Raw genomic sequence first — 15388 nt, forward strand, 5'->3', positions numbered from 1 at the left:
AAGATAAATTATTAAGTTTAAATAAAGAATTCCACTAAACTGACAGTTTTTAAACAGAACGGGTACATTAATTTCTAAATAATTATAATAATTAGTTTTTAAATTTAAATGTGGATAAAATGAAGTCGGCTCAGTTTTGACTTTTAGAAATTTAAAATCCTGTTGCTCTGTGTGTGAATGTTTATTTATTTATTAGCATTGTGTCAAATTTCATCATTTAACTTAGAGAAACTCACCCCGACTCAATGAGTTGAACAGTTTATTACCGAAATTAAATGCTATCCGAGAGGACTTTTACTTTGAAAGGTTCCCTCAGTTTACAGTTAAACGACACTAAATCAGCTTGTGAAGCTTTTGTAAATAAAATAATCCTAAAGTCTCCAAATGGCTGCAGATTAAATATGTGATGTCATGAAAATGCATGTTGAATATTTATTTACTCGTTTTAAACTGAAGGAACAGAAACAACTTCCTGTCTGACGGGAACCAATCAGCTGCCCTTTCGTTTGTTCACATCAAAATAACATTTCTCACCTAAACTCTTGTAAATTTATTTTCTTTTTAGTTTAATATATCAAGTGTAATTTGTTTCCATGGAATTAATTTCTATAAAACTTTAAAATCCAGCTTTTCTCCCTGAATTTATTTTTTTTTTTTTTATTTATTCCTTCAGATTATATTCCCCTGACTTTGATCATCTGTATTTTAACCATTATATTTTAGATTGTGGATTCAAACTATTCTTTTTTTAGAATAACAAATTAAGCATTTTCTTGGTAAATACATTTAACGTTTTAACTTTTTTGCAGCCAAATTATTATTTTTTTCTTAAATTATAACTTCAAGTTTTAAATTAATGTCTTCAAACTGCCAAAGTTGTGCAACAAAAATATTCTTTTCGTTTTAAATGCTTTTATCTCATTTACAACAAGTTTGTCCCATAAACAATTATTTGTTTTTGTGCCTCATATTAAAGTTTAAAAAAAAAATTGCACTTTTTTTCTCTTAAGTGACTTAATTTTCACGTAAATATGTTTTTCATATTCCTATTAAAAAAAACCTTTAAACTGAGTTTTCTTCTCAAACTGTGAGTTTAATGCTTCAAATTTAGTTTTTTTGAATCTTGACTTTTAAACATCTCAGATTATTAAAATTAGCACTGTCGAAATAAAACCAAGTTTTATTTGAACCTAAATCTACAATTCCATAAAACTGATTTAAAACAAGTTAAGATGTAAATTTCTCATCCTGTTTCCAGAAAATGTTTACAATATAATTAATCAGACACTAAATAATTTATTTCTCCTCCAGTTTGGAACTTTTTGCACATATTACAGATTTATGTCATAATAAATCAAAAGGTCTGTTTTTGCATGTTGTCACCCTTAAAGTGAACGTTTACACGACGAAGATAAAAAGGAAACATTTCCCGACTTTTTATCAAACACAAACAGCATCAGTTCTTATAGTTTTATATTTTTACATGTCTGTATGTGAATGAATAAAAACAGCCTGAACTCCAACGTCTTGACTTCGTCTGTATTTTGTCATTGCCAAAAAAGTTTTTACTGTGAAACAAACTGATCCTGTTTTGTTGGTTTGTAAATAAACACGATAGTTAAAGGTTTCAAATGAAATATTTCACTCTTCAAAATGTATTCAGACCTACTTCACAGGTTTCTGTTGAGGCTTTCACTGTTTAAAGGGATTTTCCCTCAATAATGTACTCGGAACTTTAAGGCACGGTGGTGGCAGCATCAAGATGTGGGATTGTTCTTTATAGACGGGACTTGTCAGGCACCTGAGGACAGGTACAGAAAGGGAAAAGTCTGAGATTATCACCATTGCATGGGAACATAGTGAAATTACTCTGCATTTAACCCTTCACACCTGGGCAATGGTGTAGTTTACGCTATACGCGTGTATACGGAGTATACCCACTAGAAAAGCTCAAGAATTTCAGTATATTCACTTAAAAGTGCCCAATGATACATGACATATTAGACACGTGTCGTTGATAGGTTAAACGGCAGTTACATGCTTCTATAATTATCTGTATGTTCTTACATTAGCTTATCCAGCAAATGTATCTGTACTTACTACTTAATACTTGAACATGTTTTGCTTTGATACGGTTTTATACATTCTATAACATGTTTTTAATACAAAGCCAACTGTTGTACAAAGTTTGTTGTTCATTTATTCAAACATCAGAGAAATGTCGAGATGTTCAATATGCTTAAAAATCTAAATTAATTGACGATTACAGTGTACTAACAGGTGTACATTGGTTTCTAAGCACAGTATACCCACTACAACAATGTAGACTACACCACTGCACCTTGGATACACCCAGGTGGAGCAGTGGGTGGTTATGAAAGCACCCGGGGAGCGGTTAGGGATTAGGTGTCTTGCTCAGAGACACCGTGTCGTGGGACTGGCTGGGAGTCGAACCACGGCTTTCTGACCCCAGGTCAGCTGCCCTACCTCTACCCCATCCTTTCAGAAACCTTCCTGTTGCTCCGAAGGTTCCTCAGCTCAGTGGACTCCATGAGTTTGAACCAACCAGGACTCTTAAAAACTGGTCCTTTGGCCACACTGAGCTGATATGAGACCAACCACCGCATGGCTGACTGAGCTTCAGAGATCTTGCATAAAACAAGACAAAAGTACGTCCCAGTCTGATAAAACCAAAACTGAACTGTTTGGGCTCAGGTCTGTGGAGGAAAGCAGGTGCTACTCAGCATCTAAACACCATCCCCACAGAGGTGGCAGCATTATGCTGTAGAGGTGGTTTTCAGCTGAAGGTAATAGAAGTCTGGTTCTTTGGAGCTCAGACCAAAGTTTCCTCTTCCAACATGAAGAAGACACTCCGGACCCCTGGCTTGAACCCCAGAACACATCTCTGGAGAGACCTGAAAATGGCTCCAGTGACAGTTCTCATTCAATTGGGTTGAGAAACAGATCATTTTAGAAAAATGTACCGGTAGTCCTCCAAATGCAAAGGTCGGAGCATCAAAACGAAAAAGACTCCAGGTGGAAATCGGTGTCAAAGGTGCTTCATCTCTAGGCTAACGGTCTGAAGACTAACGGAAATGAGTTTTATTTTCTAACACATGAATTCTGATTTGTATTTTTTAACTTTTTGTGGGGTATTACGTGTAGATTAATGAAGAAATATAATAAATTGTACCATCCAACTGCAACATAACCATCCTGCGATAAGTGAAGGTCTGAATACTTCCTGAAGTATCTGCAGAATGTGGTTCGACTCCTGAGAACGACATTCAGTCATCAGCACGTTTCCCTGAAACATACCTTGTGATCCCTGGCGTTGTACCACCAGATGGTGCCACAGTAACCAGCTTCGTCCCAGTTCTCTTATGCTGAAATCATTGGGACTTCCCTAAGCAGATCACAGCGGGCTATCTTCTCACATACACTACAATCTGTGAGGGTTTACCTCCTGTCACGCTGAGAGCAAACACACCAACAGTCTGACCTGCTTGGAGGTCTGCCAATCCCATCAGGCACCTGAGCAGTCAGACACGCCACATGGTTAACCTGACCCATTAATGACTGGCCTTTTGTCTGTTTCAAGCGTACCTGATGGGATTACCAGTGCACTCGGACATCTGTTGGTTGACATCAGATCATTCCTTCAAGCTGCTGCTCCTCCGTCTGACTCTATGCTCCCTTTCTTGTAGCTCTTTAATTTTCTTCTCAGTTTCTGATGTCGGTAATACCAGGAACCCTTTATTAACCCCGGCAGCTACGACCTGACAAGCTTTGTTGATTTTTTTTAATTTTCAACCACAGCAGGGAAGACTGGACACTGGTTTTGGATGAACAAACCCGTCAATACGCAAAAGCTCTGGGATAGAAATGCGACAAAGAAACTTGAAGCAAGCATTTTTCCGACTGGGAGAAACATTTCATTTAAACCGATTTTTCAAGCGAACGGCTTATAAGGAGCTATGAGAAAGAAACTTGAAGAAATCTGATGTGGCCTGAAAAGGGACAAAAGGACCAAATCATAAACCAGGATATGAAAAGCCACAAACAATAGGAAACTGGGATAAAAAAGATCAATCAGTAGAAGACGATGAAGAAATAAATTGGAGGAGGCGTTCTCACGGCGTCAGTTAAAGCCTGAATGAAATCAGTGAGTACAACAAATGGTCATTCATCACAATAAACTCTTTGATTCTTCAATTTGCATCTTTTTGAACCCTCGGATCTAAAAATCGTTCCGAACAAAATCCATAAAGTCCTGAACACCTAACCACAACCAGGAGGTAAAGAAGCAGCCTTTAAGACCCCGGTAGTTAAAGGTAGCAGCTCATAAGGATTGAAACAGTTTTATTTAAGTCTTTCTTCTTAGAAATTTTCTTCTGTTTCCTATAAAATACATCAAAACCTGCATCTCGATCAGGATCAGTTGGCAGATCACTGAGCGTAGAAAAAATTCACTAAAAATTGTGACAACGTCCTCATAGGCATCAGTGGTGTTTAGCTGAAGTGGGTGATAAATTCCAGCTTTAAGAGCTCAGACTTTACAACAGAACTTTTAAAGCTTTTTAAACTTTGCAACATTTTAAACTCTTAATTTCCACAACCTTTCCACAGCTTCTACAACCAAACTTCAGTATTTTTATCTTCTTTCACGCAGTGTGTCTTTCTACTGTACTGATGGGTTTATTTCAAATACCCCAGAGTTCAGAGTACACACCCAAACTCTAAATAACTTCCATTGTATCCGAGCTCAGAATTGTCTTTTCTAAAAGGGAGGGCTCTTTTTTACTTGTCAAATCCCTGCCATCAAACACTACAGAAACAGAAATGAACATATGAGACCATGAGAACCTTCTTCCACTCGCGAGTCAAGAAGTTTCTGATCCAACTTATAGTTTTCACACAGAGACTGTTTGTCTGAGACTTACTTTTTACTGTGTTTCTGCCTGATGTGCTGTAGGCTGCTCTTCATCTTTCTGCTTCTCAACCCCATGGCAACAAATGACTTAGCTTATTCTAGGTTACCTATATTACCCAGCATGCTTTTCTTCCTTCTATGTTTTCATCATGGCCACCCCTATAGATGTTGGTGAATTTCACACTTCCATGTCGTTTCTAAAAAGATGTTTGATGTTCCGGAGAATAAGTCAGAGCGTCGCAAGGATTCAGGAACAAAAACAAACAAACAAAAAACAGTAAAAGATTGGCTTGCATTATTATAAAAGAAAATACCAGATTCCAAAGAAGAACTTTGGTTGTCAGAATATCAGGCTATATCTGGATTGGTATAAAACCTCACAAGAAAGCAAAATCAAATTTTACGAAACTGACGCAGATTTTTGTTGTTGTAAATCTATTTGCTTGTTTCTGCATCTTGACTCTGAAGCCGTCAGAGCCAGGAGGCATACTGCTAGCTTCTCAGCAGCTCCAAGGGTTGAAGGGTTGTCACCGCCTCTGTAGCCATGGCCAACATCAACAGTGAACTGAGAAACGGCGACTGCGAGGCGGCACGACAGACCAGTGACATCACCATCAGTGCAAACATAAACTGCAACCATGGCCTGCAGAGGAAGCACCTGCTGTGGCAGACAGCGGTCAGGAACATCATCGACCAACATAACCTGTACTCCCTGAGGCTTGCCGGAGGACTGGAGAGGGGTCGACACCACATCATAGTCACAGACGCCTACATCGCAGACATCAACAGGTACACAACGTGATGTCATTACCAGACACGGTGCAGGTGAAAAGCTTAGCCATGGATTGCTCCCTTGGTTTTGTCTTGCAGACAGATTCAGAACAAGTCTTCTCGTGGAACGTTTTGGCAGAAGCGTCGCTCTTCTGTGGCGCGCATCCAACCAATAACACAGAGGATCTCTGTAGAAAATCAAGCCAAGCAACGGCTGCTTACTGACCCTGACTTTTTTGTGTCGTATGGATCAACAGTCCGAGGCGTCTTCATTCCCACTCTGAAGCTAACATTCAAGTATGGATGAACAAACAAATCTGCATGAAAATCAATTCAAATAAAACACTGGCTAAGTGTTTAATAACAGTTGTGGTTCAAATGCTTAAGGTCTGAGGAGTTCGAGCAGCTCTACCAGCAGTTTTCCTCAGCTCAGAGAAGAACCTCGCTGGTTGTCACCAACCTCATCGACATCCTAACCCGACTCTTCGTCTCTCTACTAACAAGGCCGACTGGCTGGGGGAGCATGGCCTGTGACTGGCTGACGGTCTTGACGGTTATCCTGTGGATGGGAATTTTCCTGATGTCGTTGGCTAAGAAAGAGGTGATGATGTCACCATGGGGGCTCAGGTATGCTGGAAAATGAATTTCTGTTTGCTGCCATAAGGTTCTGATAATCCATTCTATTCATTCCATCGCAGGTTCCTGTCGGTGGTTAGCTGGGCATCTCAGACCATCCAGGTGTTGGTTGGTGTTTTCACCTGGACTGAAACAAATCACACCTGGTATGTCTTTTTCACACTTTTCTCCACCTATACCCTGCTGCCCCTCCCCTTACTTTGGTCCATTGTTGCTGGGGCAACTACTTCAACCCTGCATCTCATAGTGGACGTCAGCAGAAACTACAGCGACGAGATTTTCATGAGAAAGGTTTGGAGGCTTTTCTTTTTCTTCGTTTTACCTGTACAGGTGATGATCAGTCTGGTTTAATCTGTGCAGATGACTGTTTTATTGTACAGAAGACAGTCTGTCTCTGCCTATGCAGGTGATGTCGAAGGCCTTGCTGTACTTGTCTGTGAACATGGCAGGTGTGTTCATCAACTATCTATCTGATCGGACTCAGCGGCAGAGCTTCCTGGAAACCCGGCGCTGCATCGAAGGACGTGTACGACTGGAGAGGGAAAACTACAGACAGGTTGAGTCCAGATCTCACCTCCAGTCAGAACCCATAGTTAGTCAAAACACCTCAAGCAATTTTCATTTATGTACCCGCTTCATGGTGTTTTCAGGAGCGGCTGGTGATGTCCATCCTTCCCCGCTTCCTGGTTCTGGAGATGATCTCTGACATGACAACCGCAGATGACTATCTGTTGCCTCATCAGTTTCATAAGATTTACATCCATCACTATAAAAATGTCAGGTACAGAATGTTCTGATAAGCAGTTCTTCCGATTGTTTAACCAGCAATGTGGACAGTTGATGAATGATAAAAATGTCAGAGCAATGATTTGGACGTTGTTTGTTTCTGTAGCATCCTATTCGCAGACATCATTGGTTTCACATCTCTATCTTTGATCCTCTCGGCGCAGGAACTCGTTAAAACTCTAAATGAGCTTTTTGGGCGCTTCGACAAGCTGGCTGAGGTCAGATCAACTTGAGAACCACATTGTGTTCATCAGTTTTATGTTGAACTTTTCCGTCTGAGGATAAGGCTGTGCATCTTATCTGTGTAGAAGCACCAGTGTTTACGGATTAAGATTCTGGGGGACTGTTATTACTGCGTCTCTGGAGTTCCAGAGCCACAGAGGGGACACGCCCGCTGCTGTGTAGAGATGGGTCTCAGCATGATCAGCACCATTCGGTAAGGACAACCCCAACATCCCAACTCTCGTTTCCACAGAGCGTTGCAGTAATGTGTTGTGTTGCAGATATGTTCGCCGGGAGCTGCAGCAGGAGGTAGACATGCGGATAGGAGTCCACTCGGGTTCTGTACTCTGCGGCGTGTTGGGCCTTCAGAAGTGGCAGTTTGACATCTGGAGCTGGGATGTTGACGTTGCCAACTGTCTAGAGGCTGCAGGAGTGCCAGGGTCCGAAACACTCCCACACTCACATCATCATCGCTCACACTACAGTGATCAAATTATACTTAACCGGCAGTTTATAGACAGTTGATTACAATCCATTTTTAAGGGATAATCCAGTCATGAGTTGAACTGGTCTAGGTTAGTAAAACTCCACAGTTAAGAACATTGAAGAAACAAGACGTATGAAATCATATTTATTCCATCACACATTGGCTCCTTATCCTTCTTTGACTTGCCCATTGCAGCACTTTGATTCTTTTGTTTTTGAGTGTTCTGCTGCAGACAAGCTGTTTTGTTTGGGATAATTGCATTATGACCAAGTTTTGTCCAAGTTTCAGCTGTCAGACAGATGGCCTTGTATTTGAGTCTACAATCTGTTGGCCTACCAAGAGTGTTTATGGTCAACACTATGACTGTAGCCCATAGTAGTAGCAAAAATAAGTAACCCAAACTATCAGCGCTCCACCATTGTACTGACAGTTATTGTCAGTTGGCAATGCGCACTTTGGAGAAATATCTGTCGTTTGGTCTTGTATGTTCAGAGGACATTGAACCAGAAGTATTGTGGTTCATTCAGATGAACCTTTGCAAACCCAAGTCATGCTGCCATGTTGGTTCTGGAAGAAAAGCTTTTTTTTCTCCCCAGCAACTCTTCCAAAGAAGTCATGATATTTGACCTTTAACCTGACTGCAGAGCCTGAGATAGAGTTCATCTTTTTGAGCATTGCACAGTCTGACCTTCAGGGTAAATTGGCTGGGATGTCTACTTCTGTGAACTTTGACAACATTGTGATAAATGCCACAACACTTTTTTAAAATTTTTATTCTGTATCTGCAGAGCTGATTCTGGACGCCATGAGTTTTAATATAGCAGACATATCAATTTACATTTTTATGCAAACCAGAGAAAACTCCTGCAAACAAGACTAGCTCTGCTGCTATCGTACCTTTGTAGTTCACTGTCTTGTAAACGGATCAGGTCAAGTTAGATAGCATTTACCTGAAGATTCATTTTCAGTTACTTGAAATTGTTTTTGCAAGTAGATCATACATGAAAATATATGAAAAAGCCAAAGTTTAACCTTCACTTACATCTGGATGAAGCCCAAAATCAGAACACTTAGTGTTTGATTCAGTTTGGTTGATTGAGATTTCTTCAAGTTTTCATTGTGTGGCTAGAAAAATATATTTTCCTCTCAGGCAGGTTCATATCTCACAGGCCACTCTGGACTGTCTGGATGGGATCTATGAGACAAAGCGAGGACATGGCCAGGACCGAAGCGAGTTCTTACGAAAACACAACATAGACACGTATCTGATCCGCCCAGCGTCACGGGAGGAAGCCCAACCACCGAAGGCGAGGCGTCCAAGCTACGATGAAATGACCACGTGGAGCGCAGAGCTACCATTTGGAGATATCCTGGGCATGAATTTTGTAAGTGCACATATATATTAGAAATATCTGGATATTGCATTTTCTCTGACCTTTTCTTTCCCATAGATATTGGCCACTTTTACCAATGGCTCTCTTAATCAGCTGCCCAATCACATTGCAGCTCAGCGCTCGGGATCTCGGGAAGTCAACAAAAGAATTCGTCAGGCAATGGAAGTTCGAAGCAGCGAGCTAATGAGGAAGGAGCACATCACCACCTTCACCCAAGTGTTCAAGGACTCTCAAATGGAAGGAAAGGTAACTTCCTGTTGAGGGCAGAGCTAGTTTTCAGGTGCAGCAGACAGGTTGGTTATCTTTTTTATTGTTGTTTCTTTAGTACTCTCAGATCAGAGATGAACTCTTCAAGACCAACATGGTTTGTTCCTTCATCCTGCTCATCCTACTGATGGCTGTCCAGGTTCTGATCCCTGCCCCCAGGTACACCTATCCATCAGCAACAGCTTGTTCAGCCATGTTTTGTTTAAGCATCATTCAAGGATTCAAGGATTCAAGGTTCTTTATTGTCATTCACATCACATGTGCTACATGAGGTGGAACAAAATTGTGTACAGGGTCCCAGTTACATCCAAAAATACAAAGTGTAAAAAGAAACAGTAAATAAGGATCTAAGATATACACTAAGATACTGTATACGCTAAAGGAATGCCCAACGGTACCCTAAAAGATCTAAGATATTCACTTGTCACTAATAGTGCAAAACATGACAAATCATTACATAATTTCTGTAATATTGTTATAGATGAAGAAGAAATTTAAACACATGCCTTAAAACATAAACTGCTCCTCACCATCATGTTCATAGGTTAGTTTAATAAAGAATCTTGTTTTTTCTGCTTTTTATAAAAATTTCAGCATGCAAAAGAAGTAGACATGGTTTTATTATACAAACAAGCTTCTTAAGTGTGCTTTTGCAGATTTACAGTTATGTATATATAACCTGTCAGCCCATGCTTCTTACTTGTACAAGACAATATCATCTGCATATAATTGAATCCTCAGACTGTTCCACTTTTCAAATGATCACACTACAGAATTCCTGCTCAGGTTATTGGAAAATAAAGCAGGACACCAAATGTATCCATGTTTGACCTTTTATAGAACTGAAAACAAACCAGGTTGATGGATTTTAACTCTGTCATAAAACTCAAAAGAACCTGACAAGACACATTAGACCGTTGATACCCAACAGTCACTTTCTCTGGTTTTACATACAGGTTGTGTCCAATGGTGGTTCAGTTAATCCTGGGTGGCTGTGCTTACTCCCTGCTCCTTCTGCTGACTCTGGGAGAGGAGTTTAAACGTTGCCCTGCCAGGGTGCAGTCGCTCTGCTGCTGGGTTCATGAAACCAAAGATGCCCGAACGCTGCTCACGCTCACCGCCATAACAGTAAACTCTGTGGTCGTCACTATGGACATTGTGAGTCAAAGATTAGTGCAAGATTATTGCTATTTTCAATTTTTGTGTCATCTTCAATGATGCTGGGAAACTGGAGCTGGGAATATGGAGGTCAAATTGATTGACAATTTCTTAGGGAAAATAATAAAGCTCAGTCTATGAATATAAAGTCTCTTTATAAATGACTACATCAAAAATCTTAAAAATAAAATGTGCTCATGCAATGCAGATGTAAAGTTTTTCTTTTAGTGATTAAAAAAAATGTTTATGAAAAAAAGCACCCAAAATTTTTCTGGGAAACATTTTGACGTTTTCTTCTTTATTTCCTTCTTCCCTTCCTTTCTCCTTCTAGCTGTGGTGTGATTCATCAAACTCTGGTGGTGGCGAGTCCCTGCTGGCTCCACCCACCTCCACCTGGCCTGACATTGACATCTGCACCCACCCAGAGGTGAGAAAACATTTGTCCTGCACACCCTGAACGTTACTTCATGCCCTCCCCTGTGACAGTAAACTTTGACCTTCTTCGTTCACAGTACATGGTGGTGAGCTGCGTGGTTGCCATGGTTACCTGCGCGGTCTTCCTTCGGCTGAGCTGCGTGTTGCAGCTGGCGTTCCTGCTGCTGGCTGCCATCTCGTACACCTACATCATCGAGATGCACAGGTATGAAGCGCTGCATTCAGGTGCTGCAGAACCAGAGCATTAAAATTAGGTGCTTTGGGAACCAAGTACCCAATTGCCGTGTTCAGGTGCTGCGGGACCCAAGCATTGCGTTGAGGTGCTTTGGATTGAGAGAGTTCAAGGGCTGTGTTCAGGTGCTGCGGAACCTGAGAGCTGAGTTGAGGTGTGGGGCCCAAATGCTGCGTTCAAGTGCTGTGGGACTCGAGCACTGCATTCAGATGCTGTGAGGCCTGAGCGCTGTGTTCAGGTGCTGTAGGATGATTCTTTAAGCTGCTTCCTGTCTCATGTATGTTTTCTTTCTTCCCTTTGGATCTGATCTGGGGTCAGCTCTCATCACCTGTGCAGGAGGGGCGCCTGTCTGTTTCTCATGGTGATGTTTGTCGTGGCCGTCCTCTACAACAGCAGACAGGTGAGATCCTTGAAACTCCTGTTTATTTCAAGACAAATAAAACTCATCACTGTCTATGGCTCTTTGTTGGTAGCTGGAGGCGACGGCACGGCTGGACTTCCTGTGGCGCCTGCAGGCGAGGAAGGAAGTAGAGGACATGAAGGAGCAGAGGGAGCACAACGAGTGTCTGCTGCTCAACATACTGCCGACTCATGTGGCGCAGCACTTCTTGGAGAGAGACCTAAACAACGAGGTACCTGACATACAGTACATGGGCAGGTGCACCACACCTGTCTACAGGTTAACTGTTTAATTGCAACATTTAACCTGTTTTTTATGTCTGTCAGTCAAGTATGTTTCTATTGTTACCATTATAAAACAATGTAGACACAATATTATAAATATTTATCTTCTTAGGTAACTATTTTTTTTCTTGTTTCCATTTCAAATCCTCAAGCTAAACAGTTAGTTAGGTCTCGGCAGCATTTCTAATACGATAGGCAGACAAAAATGCAGACTAGAAAGCAAGCTTAGAAAAAACAGTAACATTCATACCATGAGACCAACTTGGACTCTCTTAAACTGAAATGGGAAATGGACTTGAGAATCCATATTAGTCTCAGTCAGTCTGAGACATGCTATAATTCATTTCAAGATGTTGCACCAAAGATAAGCTGTCCAAAATTAAAACTGACCTGGATCCTGCATGTAACCAGAGTAACCAAACTCAAGCTATGCTCTTACACACATTCTGGACTTGTCCAAAGCTATGGAACTATTGGGAATTTATTTTTGATACTTTCTCTGTGATATGTGGAAAAACTGTGTACCCTTCACCATTCATTTCATTGTTTGGGATGGCCCCTGTGGATGCATCCTTTAGCAAGTGCAAGAGGAATAGGATTACTGTTGACTCTCTTCTAGCCAGGAGACTTATTTTATGTAGATGGAAGGATTAGCATCCCCCAGCATACGAAGACTGGATAAGAGAAGTCATGTGTCATGTTCAACTGGAAAAGATTAGATATAAGTTTTTTCCCCCTACCATTATACAAGCGGGACGCGCCACCCCATCAACAGAACCGAGCACCCTGTCTAACGAATTGCACGCATTCCCCCTGTCGGCACTGACGTAACACTAAACCAGCGGCTCGCAATACAGGTGTGCAAGTGTAGTGGCATGGGGTGTAAATATATGGCTTGATTATCAGTTATGAGTTAAGTTCATAAAATATGCATGTTTATGCAAATAACCTCGTTTTTTTGGGCACCACCTCTCTCTTAGAGAAGAAAACCAGTCTTTATTTACCCCCAAAAAATGTAAATTGAACGTGAACTCTTTTGTTTAAAGGGGATCAAATCAATTAATACACACAGATAAGCCAAAATATTCACAAATTCAGTTGGTATTTTATTATAAAAATAATAATCTGTGATATATATGGTGAAAATTATGCATGACAAAAGTTAACGAATATCAAATGGCTTTGAATCAAAGGTCTAATTCAGTGGTTCCCAACCTATTTTCCTCAAAGACCCCCCTCTTACTTCCTAGTCAATCTGAGCCCCCATGTAGCTAATTTACGCCACTCGTATTTCCGTTGCAAATCATTTGTTAAGATGATATGCTACACATTAGACCTGACCCCCAGCCTGGACTGAATGAGAAAAATCCTGCAAGATACAGAATGAATAATTTCCATGGTGAAACAGCGCCGCTCAGTGGTGAAGCTACATATCATTTAAACCATGACGTAAATATGTCAATGATTTTAACGGAAATACGAGTGGAATAAATAAGCAACATGAAAATCAGTGGAGACGGAGCACGTACTTTTCTAAGTAAATTAAGACTGTTCTTATTCATAAATAGAATTATACCAGTACATTTTCCTTAATCTAGCATATTCAATGGCAATCCATGTGATCCGGAAGTATTCCTTTTAGCACATGCGAAAATGAGCTACACTACGGATCGTGCTTCCGTAACAGATCATGACACTGGCAACCATAGATATTATATAAAAGTGTTTATATGATATCTGTGCTGCCAAAAGAGAGCTGCCGCACGCACACAGTACTGACATCATAATGAAGCGCTCTTAAAGTGACAGTACAGATTTTAGTTTTTAACATAATATGTTAAAGAAAACTCTTCAAACATAACCAAAATGAGGGTTCTTCAGGATTTGGTGATATTTCAAACATAATAATTAAAAATAAAAGCATATTTTCTAAAGTTGTTACACAGACAATAAATGGATATTTTTACAACCTCTGAGCAGACACACTTCCCATGGGCTCACCACCTGTGGGAGGGGCCAAAGGGGTCGGGTGCAACGTGGGATGGGTGGTGGCCGAGGGTGGGGACCCTGGCGGTCTGATCCTCGGCTACAGAAGCTGGCTATTGGGATGTGGAATGCCACCTCACTGGTAGGGAAGGAGCCTGAGCTGGTGTGTGAGGTTGTGAGGTTCCGGCTAGAAATAGTCGGACTCACCTCTACACATGGCTCTGGCTCTGGAACCAGTTTCCTTGAGAGAGGTTGGACATTCTTCCACTCTGGAGTTGCCCCTGGTGAGAGGCGCCAAGCAGGAGTGAGCATACTTATTGCCCCCCATCTTGGTGCCTGTGTGTTGGGGTTCACCCCGGTGAATGAAAGGGTGGCCTCCCTCCGCCTACATGTGGGGGGATGGGTTTTGACTGTCGTTTGTGCTTATGCACCAAACGGCAGTTCAGATTATCCACCCTTTTTGGAGTCCTTAGAGGGGGTACTGGAAAGTGCACCTCCTAGGGACTCCCTTGTTCTGCAGGGGGACTTCAATGCTCACATGGGCAATGACAGTGAGACCTGGAGGGGTGTGGTTGGGAGGAACAGCCCCCCTGATCTGAACCCGAGTGGTGTTATGTTGTTGGACTTATGTGCTCATCATGGATTGTCCATAACGAACACCATGTTCAAGCATAAGGGTGTCTATATGTGCTCTTGGCACCAGGACACCCAAGGCCGCAGTTCGATGATCGACTTTGTCGTCGTTTCATCTGATCTGCGGCCACATGTCTTGGACACTCAGATGAAGAGAGGGGCGGAGCTGTCCACTGATCACTACCTGGTGGTGAGTTGGCTCCGATGGTGGGGGAGGATGCCGGTCAGATCTGGCAGACCCAAATGTATTGTGAAGGTTTGATGGGAACGTCTGGCAGAGTCTCCTGTGCGACGGAGCTTTAACTCCCACCTCCGGGAGAACTTCGAACATGTTCCGGGGGAGGTGGGGGACATTGAGTCCGAGTGGGGCATGTTCCGTGCCTCTGACTTGGAGAAAGCGTTTGATCGCGTCCCTCGGGGAATCCTGTGGGGGGTACTCTGGGAGTATGGGGTACCGGGCCCTTAGATACGGGCTGTTAGGTCCCTGTATGACCAGTGTCAGAGCCTGGTCTGCATTGCTGGCAGTAAGTCGGGCTTGTTCCCGGTGAGAGTTGGACTCTGCCAAGGTTGCCCTTTGTCACAGATTCTGTTCATAACTTTTACGAACAGAATTTCTAGGCGCAGCCAAGGTGTTGAGGGGATCCGTTTTGGTGGCCTTAGGATTGCGTCTCTGCTTTTTGCAGATGATGTGGTCTTATTGGCTTAATCAGATTGTGATCTACAGCTTTCGCTAGAGTGGTTCGCAGCCAAGTGCGACACGGCTG

The 15388-nt window shown here is 41.9% G+C and overlaps 1 protein-coding gene across 1 annotated transcript in view; it reads left to right on the forward strand.

The window, feature by feature from the left end:
- Nucleotides 1-5434: 5434 nt before the first annotated feature.
- Nucleotides 5435-15388, forward strand: part of si:ch211-132f19.7 (adenylate cyclase type 8) — a 14009-nt gene continuing 4055 nt past the window's right edge. The window contains exons 1-17 of the mRNA XM_037696419.1: nucleotides 5435-5722; nucleotides 5804-6001; nucleotides 6092-6331; nucleotides 6403-6631; nucleotides 6747-6896; nucleotides 6991-7121; nucleotides 7233-7344; nucleotides 7435-7562; nucleotides 7630-7788; nucleotides 8986-9220; nucleotides 9287-9475; nucleotides 9555-9655; nucleotides 10453-10654; nucleotides 10986-11081; nucleotides 11167-11294; nucleotides 11640-11721; nucleotides 11795-11953. Of these exons, the coding sequence (XP_037552347.1) occupies nucleotides 5478-5722; nucleotides 5804-6001; nucleotides 6092-6331; nucleotides 6403-6631; nucleotides 6747-6896; nucleotides 6991-7121; nucleotides 7233-7344; nucleotides 7435-7562; nucleotides 7630-7788; nucleotides 8986-9220; nucleotides 9287-9475; nucleotides 9555-9655; nucleotides 10453-10654; nucleotides 10986-11081; nucleotides 11167-11294; nucleotides 11640-11721; nucleotides 11795-11953 (2784 nt within the window). The 5' untranslated portion in view covers nucleotides 5435-5477. The remainder of the gene's footprint in view (nucleotides 5723-5803; nucleotides 6002-6091; nucleotides 6332-6402; nucleotides 6632-6746; nucleotides 6897-6990; nucleotides 7122-7232; nucleotides 7345-7434; nucleotides 7563-7629; nucleotides 7789-8985; nucleotides 9221-9286; nucleotides 9476-9554; nucleotides 9656-10452; nucleotides 10655-10985; nucleotides 11082-11166; nucleotides 11295-11639; nucleotides 11722-11794; nucleotides 11954-15388) is intronic.

This window comes from Nematolebias whitei, chromosome 23 (genome assembly GCF_014905685.2).
Source record: "Nematolebias whitei isolate Nwh7 chromosome 23, NemWhi1, whole genome shotgun sequence".
NCBI classification, from domain to species: Eukaryota; Metazoa; Chordata; class Actinopteri; order Cyprinodontiformes; family Rivulidae; genus Nematolebias; species Nematolebias whitei.